At 29.8% G+C, this 15,080-nt stretch overlaps 2 protein-coding genes across 2 annotated transcripts in view; one reads left to right on the top strand and one right to left on the bottom strand.

Moving 5' to 3' along the window:
- The window catches only part of LOC145292796 (MAM and LDL-receptor class A domain-containing protein 1-like), a 497,041-nt gene extending 496,305 nt beyond the window's left edge, over positions 1-736 (top strand). The window contains exon 124 of the mRNA XM_080138835.1: positions 532-736. Coding sequence (XP_079994961.1) covers positions 532-579 — 48 coding nt within the window. The 3' untranslated portion in view covers positions 580-736. The remainder of the gene's footprint in view (positions 1-531) is intronic.
- Positions 737-10,646: 9,910 nt separating this feature from the next.
- The window catches only part of LOC145293261 (microtubule-associated protein 1 light chain 3 alpha-like), an 88,312-nt gene continuing 83,878 nt past the window's right edge, over positions 10,647-15,080 (bottom strand). The window contains exon 4 of the mRNA XM_080139856.1: positions 10,647-11,142. Coding sequence (XP_079995982.1) covers positions 10,980-11,142 — 163 coding nt within the window. The 3' untranslated portion in view covers positions 10,647-10,979. The remainder of the gene's footprint in view (positions 11,143-15,080) is intronic.

The following is a 15,080-nucleotide window of genomic DNA, read 5'->3' as shown; positions in this document are numbered from 1 at the left end:
CAGAGCATGCCTTTTCCACAAGCGCCAGGCTGGCTTTACTGTTGTGGGAGGTCATGTTGGTGATATTCTTGACCAAACAAAGTAGTCTAGTGGTTCAAATCAGGAGAGGGAGGGGGCAACGAGAAGAGGGTAAAATTGTAACACTCATTCTGAAGCTAAGCCTGAGTCTCTTTGAACCTGTAGGTTGGTGTAGAGTCCTGCTGCCACACCCAGGGGCTACCAATGGCCACCTGATTGTATTAGGGGATTATTATATAACTTCGATCGATTTGTGTCGCTTTTAGACATGATAGAAGGCTTTTAGACATGATAGATATTGCTCTGGCCAACTATTAGATGGTCTGCAAAAAAAACAAAAAAAAAACAAAAAAAACGGTTTTCATTAAATGGAAATGGAATCATGCCTTTTTTTTAGGGCAACAATTTTATCGTTCCATCCTGTAATCTTATCTGCCTTTGTCTCGTATGATTTTCTATCAATCAAATACTGCATTATCACTGTAAACTTTCTTATATATTTTTTTCTGACAGACTCAATTCAGTCCAACATCCATAGAGAACCCATTATATGGAAACTGACTGAATATGTCGGACTAACAACAGAAGAACCATCGCCGTTTTCATTGGGAAGCATAGCTTTTTCCACCTTTTTTTTTTTTTTTTTTGCCAGTCATGTTCATTCATAAAATGTCTACTTAAACATCTAAAAATGTGTCAAATAAATAATTACAAAAAATTTTCCAAGTGGTTGCTCCTTTTTTATTTTTATACACCAAAAACTAAATCTCAAGATTGTGTTATGATTGAATGTACTTGAATGAAAAAAAATGAAGAATAACATAATTTGGATGAAAATTTGAAACGCCAAACAAAAATAAATAAATAAAAAATAAAAATGTAGACAAAAATAATTTTGAACATTTGAAACGTCAAAAAAAAAATGAATAAATAAATAATAAAAATGTAGAATAAAATAATTTTGATGAACCTTTGAAACATCAAAAAAAAATAAATAAATAAAGCTGTAGAATATAATAATTTTTATGAAAATTTGAAACGTCAAAATATATATATATATATATATATATATATATATATATATATATATATATATATATATCTGTCTCTTTATGGTTTGTTCATTTTCTGACTGTTGGTTTTTATGTAACAGAGTATTATGGTTATATGCAAATACCGAGTTGTGAGCAAAATGACATCACGGTAAGGAAAAAGAAAAAGATTAGAAAAAGGAGAGAGATTACGTTAGAAACGTGGGTGACGTCACAACCGTAACGAGAAGTCACAAGTGATGGGAGACTGAGGGAATAAATGCTGGTCGTAGTTGTTGGATATCCACTGCTCTACGGAGTAAGTTTACGAATGTGCTACTTGTTAAGAATGGCTTTCTTTTCTGCTTGATCACGTCTAATTATTCATCCAAATGGATAGCAGAAATCGGAAGTCGAAAAGAGCAAACAATCTTGACTAAAACCCCTTAATTTCTTTTTACAGAAGATGATTGCCTTTTATGTTCAATGAAAACCATTTCCAGAGAAAGAGAGAGAGAAAGAGAGAGAAAGGGGTATAACAGAGTATGGCGTATGCAAGTACCAAGCTGTGTGCGAAATGACATCACGATAAGGAGAAGAACAAGGTTATAAAAAGGAAAGAGGTCACGTTAGAGACGTGGGTGACGTCACAACCATAAGAAGCCACGCATGGTGGGAGAATGGGAATATAAATGCTGTTATATATAAAAAGAAAAGGAGTCGAGTTATTAGTTTTCCAATATTTCTTGTTGAGCTTTCATAAATCATTTCATATGAAAAGAAAAGGAAGAAAAAACAAAAGTCCACTTCATAATCGTTTTCTTTTCTTATAAATAAATGTCAGATGGATTCCAACTCAGAAAACAGCAATTCTTTCTCTTTTGTCAGAAACATCACTCATCGAATATAAGGACAAAATAAGCTGCCGAGAATAAACTTCTGGAATAATGTTTATTGTACTTCTTGGCTTTGGACACAAGTGAAAAATATAGATAAAAATCTTTAGAAGTTTAATTAAAAAGGAAATTGCATCTGCATTTAAACTTAGACACCTGAAGTTTTGAAATTAAAGTTTGTCTTTCAACTGCCGAACACCGTTAAATGTTCATGCAAAAAAAAAAAGAAGTTTTCTTTAGCTTGCAACGTTCTCAGCACATGCAAAAACGACAATCCTTTTTCTTTTCCTGTTTCGACGTTCATAGAAAATTCAATCGTGTCTTAATTTGTTACCTTTTCATTTTCTATCGTCAGGTTTCGATTTCGAGTGTCGACTTTTTGCAATGTGCACATGCCACCCTTGGGCACTCATTTCCATGATCGCTGTCACAACCCCTTTCCCCAAAGAAGAATGAGATTCAAGCCTTTTTTACTGTAACAGAACAAAAAAGAGGTGGAAAACAAACATGCAACAACTGTTACCAAAGGCAAGACTCTTCTTCCTACCTGGATAAGTTTGTTTGCCTTTAAACTTACTTTAAATCATGTTTTCAGTTCAGTTAGTGTTCACTCTGTTGAGTTAAAATAAAAAAATGGCTGTCAATAAGCCCTTGATAACTGCTCAAAATCGAAAATTAAACCAACGCTGGTAGAAACACATCAAATAAACGTAAACAATCAAGCGAAAACGTTATGTTCAATCATTTTGTTTCAATTTTTTAATGAATAGACAAAATTAAAAAGTTAGAATTTTTTAATGAATAGACAAAATTAAAAAGTTAGAATTTTTTAATGAATAGACAAAATTAAAAAGTTAGTTAATTTTTTATAATGGCTTGAATTAAAGTTTAAAATGCAAAGATCAAGTATCATAGTTCAATTGGGCTCTAAACAGAAATATTTATTTCGATTGTGCCTCTGTCATATCAAAGAACCTACTGTTGATTTTATATGTCGGGCCTTTCAGCTTATGCGGTAATAAAACTTCTCAAATGCACGTGTGGTATTAAGCTGTATAAGGCGTTAACTTTAGTCAAAATTGCCTGTCCCTTCTTTAATTGAATTTTTCGATTATAAGTACTTATCGAAGCTTCCTGGCCAATTACAATATGGTAACTTCTGAGTATGATTACATATACATTTTTAGTTTGAAGTCGCTTAAGGTTTTGCATTTTAAATCGATCTGGTGATAGCTAAGACCATAACGATGAAGGCTAGAGCTAAATAATGACTGCAACGCTGAATGTTTTGGGAATTGATTCCATATAATGGCACTGAAGTTTTTTTTGTTTTTTTTTTACTTTTGAAATCATTACCATACACATTATATATATATATATATATATATATATATATATATATATATTACATTTTATTTCTTATTACCGTATCTTTCTTTTAAGTTACATTATTGTTTCAGCTACTCGGCCGTTTTTTTGGCCGTCTGTAGCTTCCTCAGACTTTTACAGAAATGTTCATTATGATGGTATGAAAGGGTGAATGATGTCAGGGGAGGGGTGCGAGAAGAGCGGAAAAAAGAGGAAGGGAACAAGGGGGAAAGGTGGGAGGGGGTGCTTGGTATGTCGGTAATGTTTTAGTTTTGGAGTTTAAGGAACTTGTGGGGGAGGGTCTGGGAAGTTCATTTCTGATGTGTGGCTGAGGGCATAGTGATACATGGAGGGGGAAGGGGAATATGTGGGGGTAGGAGGAGTTGGGTTACTTTAAAATTCGAGTCTTAATGTTAAAGTTTTTGGCGGCTCATTGATGAGATGATTTCTTGATAAGTATGTCTTGACCTGTTGGGTGTTCGCTTAGGTTCGGAGGCGGGGGGGGGGGGGCTATGATTCGGTTTATTTATTTGGTTTTTATTTGTTGTTAATTGTTTGGAGAGGGTTAGCTAGCGGCTGCGTGCGCAAGCACACGCATGCGCACGTACAGACATATATACTTAAAGAAAAGTTCACATGTACACATACATCTCTGCCCTGGCGTGCAAATATATGCACATATGTGCGCATATATATATATATATATATATATATATATATTGGATATTTAATAGAGAATTTGCTCTATAATAAACATGAAATCTGCAAAAGTTAAAATATCATATTTAAACATACTTTATGACCGGGTGGTCTGCTAGTGTATATATATATATATATATATATATATATATTTCTGTGGAAATATACTTTATTTCCTTATAATATATACGAATCCTTATTTAAGAAGCTCAATTTAATTACAGAGCAATATGATGAATGAATTACAAAAGTCTATATTCTAAAGTTCATGATGTTGACCATCTTACAATTTATTCTTTTAATTCAGGTGACATTTACAATTCTTGACAATATCTGTTTCCTAGCACAAAATCAATCACTTAATTATTAAATCAATCAGTGAATCTATTATCAATCTATCAAAAAGAGATAAAGTGCGTTTTGACATGATTAAAAATCTAAAAATTGGAAGATAAGATGTAAATACCTTATATATTTACATTACGCCAGAAACACTTTTTCTGTAGGTATTAAAATTATTATTGTAATAATTATGTAAGCCCCTTTAAGAAACTCTGTTTCTTACTGTTGAGCACTTTAAAGTTGAAATAAAAAAGTTGGTCACCTAAGTTCGTAGCGTAGATCATGATGCTATAATCCTTAGATCAGTATGGCCGGATGTTACGACATTTAAAAAATAAATGTTAAAACTTCAATGCTATTTCTCACAGTTGAGATTGGTTTTGAGGTTAGTTTCTTGCTAATGGAGTCAGAGATGGCTTCGTGGCTGGGTTTGAATCTCCTGACCGGTAGTAATCGTGTCACCCTCTACTGATGATTCTCGAAAAGGATGAAACACTAGTGTCTGTAGGTATTGAAATTATTAAAGTAATAATGTGTATATTAATACAATAGTGTGTGTCATTTTGTGCATCACGCTTACATCTTTTTATATTCCGAGTGACTGTTGTTTAATCGTTATGATCTTCCATTTCTTGTAATTTTACCAAGAATTTTTCATAAGTTTTTGTTTCGGTTTCGATTATAGCTGAAGGAACTATATATATATAAGCTATAGTTAAATATATATATTATATATATATAAGCTATAGTTAAATAAAAATGAACATCATTATAAAAAATATATGCGTCCTGCATTTTCCTCAAACAGAAAACAACATGGCTGACGAGAGCCTTACATTATTTACCATTAACTGGTACCCTTATGTTAGGCTTGAAACCGACGGTACCAATGTTTTTCTGACCTTCTGTACAATTTTAAATAAATAAATATTAAGCTCTTATATCGAAAAATGTTTTCTTTGTAATTGAGCACTTTGTAGGAATTCTTTCCATAAAACAGTAAACAAAAAAAAAAAAATATATATATATATATATATATATATATATATATATATATATATTCCTCATAAGTTTTCGTTTCGTTTCGATGCAAGCCGATGCACCCAAGTCATATAGATATATTTTATTTTTATTTTTGAAATCACAACTTTATAAAATATAAGAATCGATAGAAAAATGACTATAATAATTTATATGAAATCTGCATAAATCAAAATATCATTCTTACATGTATTTTATGACCGGGCATCCCTGCTAGCTTTTGCAGTTTTAACAAAAGAGATACAATAATATCAAGGCGTCTATTTATGCTGAACATCCACAGAATACAAACATCAATATATTACATATGAAAGAGTCCATTGTGGAATTTCCACAGGTCCCGCTAGTTATATAATTACTAGTTATATAATTATTACTAGTTATATAATTATTACTAGGAAGTGCCTTTGAGCTTTGATAAGTGGTGACTTGCTTGTAAAAAATAAAATAAATAAAAACAAATAGACCTGAAACCATGAGAGAGATTTTATTTTATCTTTTGAAATGAAAGTATACATGTATGACTGTTGAAACAGCAGTTCAAATAAAATAAATAACGTGACCATCAATTTTTTTTTTTTTTTTTTTTTTTGCATAATGGATTTTACTCACCCACTTTTTTTTTTTTCTTTTTTTTGTTAAAATACAACCAAGGATTTTAAAAAGTCATTCTTAAAAGTTCAGTGAACCATGCCCTTTTTTCTTAATTTTTTTTTTTTTTTAAACAAGAAAAAAAAAACTTTGATAAACATCCGGACTGTTATTGAAGCAGATGAATATTTATAAAGATCATAAAAGGTAAAATGTCATTCTTTTTTTTTTTTTTTTTTTTTTAAAATTTTAGAGAAAATAAATTCTGGCACTTGTCCAGAATTCCCCCATGTTAAAAAAAAACAACATCTTTATGATGTACTTATCTGTGGTGGAAAGAAAATATCATACACCAAGAATCACATAAATTGATCAAGCAGTTTTCTTGTTATCAAGAAAACCATTTTAAGCAAGTTTGAGTTTCTCCAATGTTTCCTCTCCCCATGTTAATAGTTTTCTAAAATTTCAATTTGGAGTTATCTCCCTTGTTTCTTCAGACTTTTTAAGATGATCGCCACTCATAATTTAGACATAAAACTTTATTTCCTTATCTATCTATATAAATAAAACAGTAGATGTATGTATGTGTGTGTGTGTGTGTGTGTGTGTGTGTGTGAAAATATTTAACTGGTAAAGCTTTAAATTACTGGTCACATGACACTGAAATTAACAGGAAATAATAATCATACACCGAGGATGGTCTATGATGAGTAAAATCTTTGTTTGGATGGATAAATAACGCATACAGAAATATGTTAGCAAGTTGAAATGCAAAATTTTCATTTCAACGTGCCGACATTTTTATTTCTTTCTGCACTTGCCCAAATTCAATTCATTTCTTCAATTGATTTAATATTAATTTTTTTTTTTTTTTTGCTTATCTCTCAATAGCTACATCGCTAGGAAACGTAGCTGCAGTGCTAAATGTTCCAGTTTCAATTTTAGCTGGTGGCACCCAAGTCATTATTTTTTTAACTTTTGAAATCACTACTATATATTGGGTACAATATATTAAATAGAGAACCAGCTCTGTAATAATAAATAAGAAATTTACCTAGATTATCATATATTTAAGCATATTTTGTAACCTGGCAAGGCTGGGTGCCTCCATTAATTTGAAAATAAAACGTGATCAATTTACGTAATTTTTGGTGTACAATATTTTCTTTACATATTCTTTAGTTTTGTTTTTCTTATGCAGAGAATTCTAAACAAGTACCTAAATTATCTTTGATTTACTAATGAATAAAAAGGAATTTTAGGAATGAATAAATAAATAAAAACATTCTTTTGCCCCCTCTTCTCAGCACTGGATCGACCAAAGACAATTTTGAACATGATCTCTACCGGTGAATGAAGTCTTGATAAACATTTTGCTTCACTTTAGTTTGGGAGGTTGGAAATAGTTTGAAGGCTCAAAACTGTTTTTAAAAATACCTTTGCCTCCTTTCATCAAGAAAACTGAGAGGATTTTAAATTCAGATCAAAAATGTTAACAGACGTTTTGGTTATAGTCAGCTAACATGTTTCCTAATTTATGGCATAGCACTACCGGAAGCAATGATAAGGTAAATCAGTTCCTTCAATAATTTCATTTGTTATTTTGATTTAAATAATTATATTTTTATACTTTCATAAGCATATATTTATTATATAAATTCAAGTAAAATCTTATTTTCAAAATCAAAAAAAAAAAAATAACCAAAAAAGAAGTTACTTTTATAATTGTCATGAACATGTATTTCTTATCAAATTTCAAATAAAAATAAAAACTTATTTTTATTAATTTTGTCATTAAAAGTGCAAATAAAGACTAATTGTGCTATTTTTATCTTTTTATAATTTTGTATATTTACCAATAATGTTCTTTTCTTATATTGTATTTTAATAAAACGTTTCACAATAGAAATACTGAAGAACAATAAAAGAGATGGAACTGATTTGCCTTGTCACCGTTTCCAGTAGCTCTATGCTGAAAATTAGGAAGTATGTTAGCTGACTATAACCGAAGTTTTCCTCCAGCAACTAAAAAAAATTCAAGCAGACCAAAGGCCTAGATAAGGTCAGTTAATATTGGCTTCATTTGTAGAGAGGGGAAGGGATAATGGATACTCTTTTAAGGCAAAAACAAAAAAGAAACTCTTAGTTTTGAATATTTGAAATCTGAAAATGGCGGAGGATACATTCTTTTTTTTTTTTTTTTAATTAATCCAGGTCTACTAATAGCTCAGCATGGACCTGAATTTAAGGGATAATAAAACCATTTTAAACAGTTTTTAAAGACTTGTTATTTATTATTTCTATTAAAAATAAAATTTTGGGTGAAAATAAAGAATCAGAAAAAAAAAATTAATAGATAAAATAATATGAATTTCACCATTATTAAAATGTTATATCTGAAATAAATGCCTTAAAATGATTATATATATATATATATATATATATATATATATATATATATATATATATATATATGATTTAATGAAGCATCCAACAATACATATTACTAAAATACCAAACAAGATATTCTAATTGCCAAAACTTCTGGCGCAAGTCCAGAGTTCAACCTACAAAAATAAATAAAAAAATAATTTTTAAAAAATGCAGAAAAATCTTTTTGATGTACATACCCATCATATTCCTAAAATCATGTAAATTGATCAAGTCTGTTTTTTATGTGGAAAATCATTTTTTTTTTATTTAACGATTTTTAACAATTTTGATAATAGGAAATCATAGCTATTACAAGGCTGATTTTGATCTTGGTAGTTCGAATTGAGTTGTCTTTCTTTATTAAATATAGCGGAAGAAGTTACAATGTTGTCACCTCCTCGTAAAATTTGATTTTTTTCTGTTAAAAAAAAACAACAACAAAAAACTATTTGATCAATTCATGTTATTTTCGTTCTTTGACAGGTACAGGCATCATAAAGATTTTTCTTTATCTTTGTTTTTTAATTAGGTTGAACTCTGGACTTGAACCAAACGTTTATATTAGCTTATAATTAATAGATCAGCTAATGAGACTTTCTTCAGGGTATAGTATGTCGAGTGGTATAAGTTAAATACACAAAGAAAATAATTCAACAAAATGTTGAAAAAAAAAATAGAAAAATTCAATAATAATATAATAAAATAAAACTCATTGAATACTGCATCTGCGTAGATCAAATGTCTTCCTTAAAAATATAAAATGAGAATGAATTTTAATTACAAATTATAAAAAGTCTATAAGCAAGCAGTAGATATGAGAAGATAAAAGACAAAGAAAGAAGGAAAAAATTAAATATTTTTGAAGAAAAAGAATTGAGTGCTCAATTACAGAGAGAAGAGCTTAATATATATATATTAAATAAAATAGTTACATATTGAATTATAAAACATTTGAATAATATTGGACGCAGTGCCATTATTATTAATTGCTGAGGTATTTTTTTTTTTATATAGTTTCAACATATACAGGGTGACCCCCCCCCCAAAAAAAAAAAAACAGAGGACATTCAATTGTTTTTCTGAGCATTTTACAGTCAACGGAGAAAAAAAAAAAAAGGCCAAAGACCGTAGTGTTTTGATATGATGTTTTGAATATAATAAACTAGTTATGACCAAAGTTTCATTTCATTTGGACAAAACACTAAGAAACGAGGCCTAATTAGAGGTGGGGCCCGTTTTTTTGGGGTCACCCTGTATTATTAAAAAAAAAAAAAAAAAAAAAAAAAAAAGAAAGAAAAAGTGTGATAACGTACAGAAACGGAAATACAACTCTAAATTTTTTTTTTTTTTCTTAACTCTAGTCCATTGTTTAAAAATAATTTTGTCTAATTCGTGTTTTCTTAAACATTAAATTAGAGCTAAGGAGAAAAGAAAAATTTTATGAGTTGTTTTTCTTTTCTGCATGTAATCCCATATTTTCTTGTTGAAACTATAAAAAAAAAAATACCTCAAGAATTAATAATGGCACTGCGCCCAGTATTATTCAAATGTTTTATAAAATTATGTACTCATAAAAATCTTTAAATATTGGATTATGTCATCATACCAATGGTTTCTTGCTAATCAATCAGCAATTATCAATAAGGTAGCTCATTAGATATCAATCAGATATCAACAAAAAACAAAATGTTCAAAAAACTAAAAAAAAGAAAGTTACTTAAGAGGGGGAGAATGGCAAGTCAAAAACATGAAATGCTCACTTGAAAGATAATAATCAGAGAAAAAATCCCCTCCCTCACCTACAAGACATATGATCTCATGTAGAAAGGTTCTCAATCTGCCATCTTGATTTTGGCCAGCAAAACTAAGATCGTAGATCCATGATTATGAATTTAAAATCAAACAAAATCTGGATAGAATTTAGAAGTGCATATTTATAAAATATTAACAATAAAAAATACTAAAAAAAGCTTACAGAATCAGTTCTATAAACTGTTAGAAATTATTGAATAGTTAAATACGAAACTATCTTTAGTTAAGATAAGATTTAAAAAAAAAAAAAAAAAAAACTGGCTTAAAAATTAATTATTTTTCACATTTTCGTATTTCACTCTCACATGCGATCTTGAGGAAAGCCTCATTAATTGAAACATCAGTTAAATAAGCCAAAAAAGAAGTTTTAACAACTGTAATATGTTTTTCTTTTTAGCAATATACATATTTATCATTTTTAATTCTTTTTTTTTTCTGTGGTGTCTTCCTTTTTTTCTTTCTGTATTTAAACAACATTTTCATTTGTCAGATAACCACGCTACTTCAAGGTAGATGAACAGCGAGACTTGCAAAAGGTACAAGCCCCTGCATATGTACAACTGACAATAAAGAATACAGGCTGGATATTTTAAACTCAACCTTAGAGGTAAGACTATGCGACAGTCAGAGAAAAACATGTCATGCATATAAGCAATAGTTTTGGATGTTTTTTTTTTAATTTTGTTCACCCGTTAGCGACCAAAGGGGGTCGACGCCCCTCCTCTTCCCATTCACAACCTCAAAGCAGTTACTGCCCAAAAGTCTCTTGTGAAGCATACAATACATACAGGAATCCATCGTCATCTTTCTCTCGTTCATACACCTCAGATATTGGCGTTGTGTTGCTGATCATACTTCTGTCATTCACAAGCAGGTAAAATGCCTGACTTGGGTGCAGCTGTAAACGGCGCCTAGAAATAGAAAATTAAAAAACAAATAAAATAAAATCATATTAAACACAGTGATAACGTTCTTTTTTTAATAGAAATCGCTCCAGACAAGGCATAAATCCATTTGATGTAAGGAGCTAAAAACAAAACAAAATAAAAGGTTAAAAACGAATAGATGAATAGATTCTGACCCAGAAAACAGCAATTCTTACCCCGTGTGTTAGAAACATTACTCAGGGAATATGAGGACTAAAGAGTAAAATAAGCGAGTGTTCACTTCCTGCTCTCCTTTATATATATATATATAAATATGTATATATAACAAATAAATGACAAAAATCTATATTCCAAATTTTATGATGTTGTATATATATATATATATATAAGAATAAGTAGTTGATAAAACATATTAAAAACACTTTTAAAAAGAGTTAAAATATTTAATTTTAAAAAGGAAGCACAAAATAAATGGATAGTCCTTAATCCACAGAGTTTCGAAGAAATATTTTCCTTCTACTCAAAGAGTAGGAATTAGCAAAATGCAGGATCAGAAAAACTACAAGTCATAGATCTTACTTGGTAAAAAATAGTGAAGCAAAGGGACTAGGGGGAAGAAAAAGATGATTTCACGTGAATGGATGATTTGATGTAAAATATCCAATAACGGTAAAATCCAAAAAAGTTGATTAAATTTCCATTTCCACAAGTAAAATCCAAAAGAAATTGCATTATTAGAAGATGGTTCAAAGTAATCCAAAAGGCAAAATTCCGTTGAAGAATTCACAAATGAGTACAAGGAAAAAAGGAATGAGTTCCAAAATATATTATTAAAGGAAGATAAATTGTGCGTAGAAAGGAGAAATTATATATATATATATATATATATGACGAGAATAATGGAAATAGTATCCCGACGAAAATAGAGAAATAAAAAGGAACAAACCAAGTTATGTGTTCATCAATGTTTCATCTTTATTTCATCCAGAGGAAGTCTCGAAATAAAGACAAAATGTTGATGAACATATAGATCGGTTTGTTCCTTTTTCTCCCTCTCATATATATAACAGGTGAGTTTTAAATTAAGCCGTAATGATAATAAAAACAACATTAGTAATTTATGTTTAAGAATTTTTTAGATGAGGATTGATAATTTTCATCATTTGAACTATTCAAACTACTGTGCTCATCTTCAGTGTTATTCTCCGCAAGGACCTATGGCCTAACAGATAAAGTACTAAGTAACATTTCGGTTTTAAGTGACATTCTGTCAATTGCGAATAAATAATAAAATTGCAAATTACTTTAGACTTCTATTTCGTTCCCCCGCCTCAAATAATGGTGCTGTCCATGTAATGCAGAAGTGCTGAATAAAGTCTCATCATCAGGACTGGGATTAGACATCAAATAGAAACCTTTAATACATGATCAACACCAAAGTGAGGAAACCAAAATATATAACTCTCTCTTTAAAGCACTCACGGAGTGAAAAAAAAAAAACAAAAAAACACACCACAGTATCGCTTACAAAAAAATAAAAATAAATAAACAATCTTAATATATATATATATATATATATATATATATATATATATATATAACTACTTCATTTATTCACATAAATTTAATATACGAAAGTATAGATTTATGCGTAAAAAAAAAAAAAAAAAAAAAGGAGAACGTCTACCTAAAACCACTAACCTAGTTCTAAAACACATCCTTTGTTTGATAAAATGCATGCCCATTGGCTGATAGGAAGGGGCGCGGTGGATACTAGAAAGCTGATTGGCCAACTAGAAATCCTCAACATATATAAAAACAAGAAGCAACCACAGAATTCGCGCATAAGCCTGACGAATCCTATAGTTAGATGAAACGCAGAATATTCAGTGTAGCTTAATCGCCATATATATTTTATAAATTACTATATATATATATATATTTGTTAACTGTTTTTTTGGGAAATAATTCCAACAAAGTGTCCGATTACAAAGAAAAACTTTTTCGATATAAGAGCTTAATATTTATTTAATAGTACAGAAGTTCTGAAAAACATTGGTACCGTCGGTTTCAAGCCCAACATAAAGGGGACCAGTTAATGGTAAAACGTAAAAGCCATGGCTGACAAGATCCTAACATCATTTACATTTTACCATAAACTGGTTCCCTTTATGCTGGGCTTGAAACCGACGGTACCAATGTTTTTCTGAACTTCTGTACTATTAAATAAATAAATAACTATATATATATATATATATATATATATATATATATATATATATATATATATATAAAGAATTAGAATGGATAAATAAACACCAATATATTTTGATCCTTAGTTGAATGGATAAATAAACACCAATATATTTTGATCCTTAGTTGAATGGATAAATAAACCCGCATAGATTTTATATTGTCAATAATTTCTTAATATAGTTAAGTCCCACCTTACACATTGAACTTCTTATATTCTGACAAGTCTCTATTTAAAGAATCCTAGATTATTTCTTTAATCCCTATAAAGCAAATGGTAAAATAATCTATGGAAAATTTATTTCTTTATGCACAAAGAATTCAACATCAAGAACTAAACAGTGAACAATCATTTCTGAGATAATACAATTTTTTTTTTTATTTGAATAAAGGGTACTTCTGCATTACATGGACGATGCCATTTGTTTTTGGTGCATTAAAAAAAAAAGTAGCAGTGATTATACATTATAAGTACATATCTAAAAAAAATTCAAAATACATTTTAAATAAAAACACCAGCATGTACTTACTTGTCATGTTAGGGTTACATATGTTGAAATTATTAAAAACTTGTAAAATATTAAACTACGGTTGTTGTGGTTGGCAAATCCCCAATGCCCTAATGGTAAGAACGGCTTTTGGAAAAGACATCCCCAACCTTCTCATGTTAAGAATGGCTTATGGAATAGACACCCCCAATCTCATCATGATACGAACAGCTTTTGGAACAGACATCCCATTTTATGAGGGAGGGGGGTTGTCAAATATTTACCCCAAATCTAACCTTGATATTCATATTTAGCATACACACCCGCAAAGAGTATAAACCTTCTCAAAAAATTGTGGGGTGGCAGTGTCAGGCAGAGAGAAGTAGATTTGTTTATTGTGTGTGTGTGTACAAATCTGGCACCCACTGAATTACAGTGCCTACTGCATATCTTTATATCTCGCAAACTACCTGTCTCCACCAAAGTTAAAAGAAATTCTTATTCAGCATAGTCAAAAACCTAGAAAAGTAGTCATTTTAAAGGAAATTGTGGAGGTGGAAAAAAAAAGTTAATTTCTGAGCAGTAAACAAAAAACAAACCTACAACAAATAAATGTTTCCCTAGGCAATGTAATTTAGCGTAAATTTGTAGTTTAGCGGTGTAAATTATTTGACAGACACAAATTATTAAAAAAATATTTATTTTATATAAAACACATTATTAGACCCAAAGGCTGTAATAAAACCAGAAAAAATTTAATTGTTTTTATTCTTTCATCATTTTTCATGAGACTAAATGTACAACATTGGAGGCCGCCGTAGTGCTTTAAAAATTTGGCCTTTCTATAGTTTGACAGATTGGCCTTTTTATGGCCAAATTTTGCCTTTTTGACACTCCTTCATGGAACCATGTTTTAATTAAGAGTGTAAAAAAGGCCAAATTTAGCCATGAAAAGGTCAAACTGCAGAAAGGCCAAATTATAAAATCAATATAGTGGCTTCAACTAGCATAAATTTAGTCAAATAAAACTGAAAAATAATAACAAAATTTTTTTTCTGGTTTTATTTCAGCCTTTGGGTCTAATGCGTTTCATATAAGAAGATAAAGTTTTTATAATTTGTTTGTCTGTCAGCAAACAAAAACAAGACAAAAAAAATAGTATTGTGTACATGTTGTAAGCAGTTGACACAATAAGTTGACACAATAAGCAACATGATTGAA

This window comes from Euprymna scolopes, chromosome 14 (genome assembly GCF_053919585.1).
Source record: "Euprymna scolopes isolate OS-2025 chromosome 14, ASM5391958v1, whole genome shotgun sequence".
Taxonomy (NCBI): Eukaryota; Metazoa; Mollusca; class Cephalopoda; order Sepiida; family Sepiolidae; genus Euprymna; species Euprymna scolopes.
The sequence above is the reverse complement of the archived record's forward strand: the minus strand, read 5'-3'. Positions and strand labels throughout refer to the sequence as shown.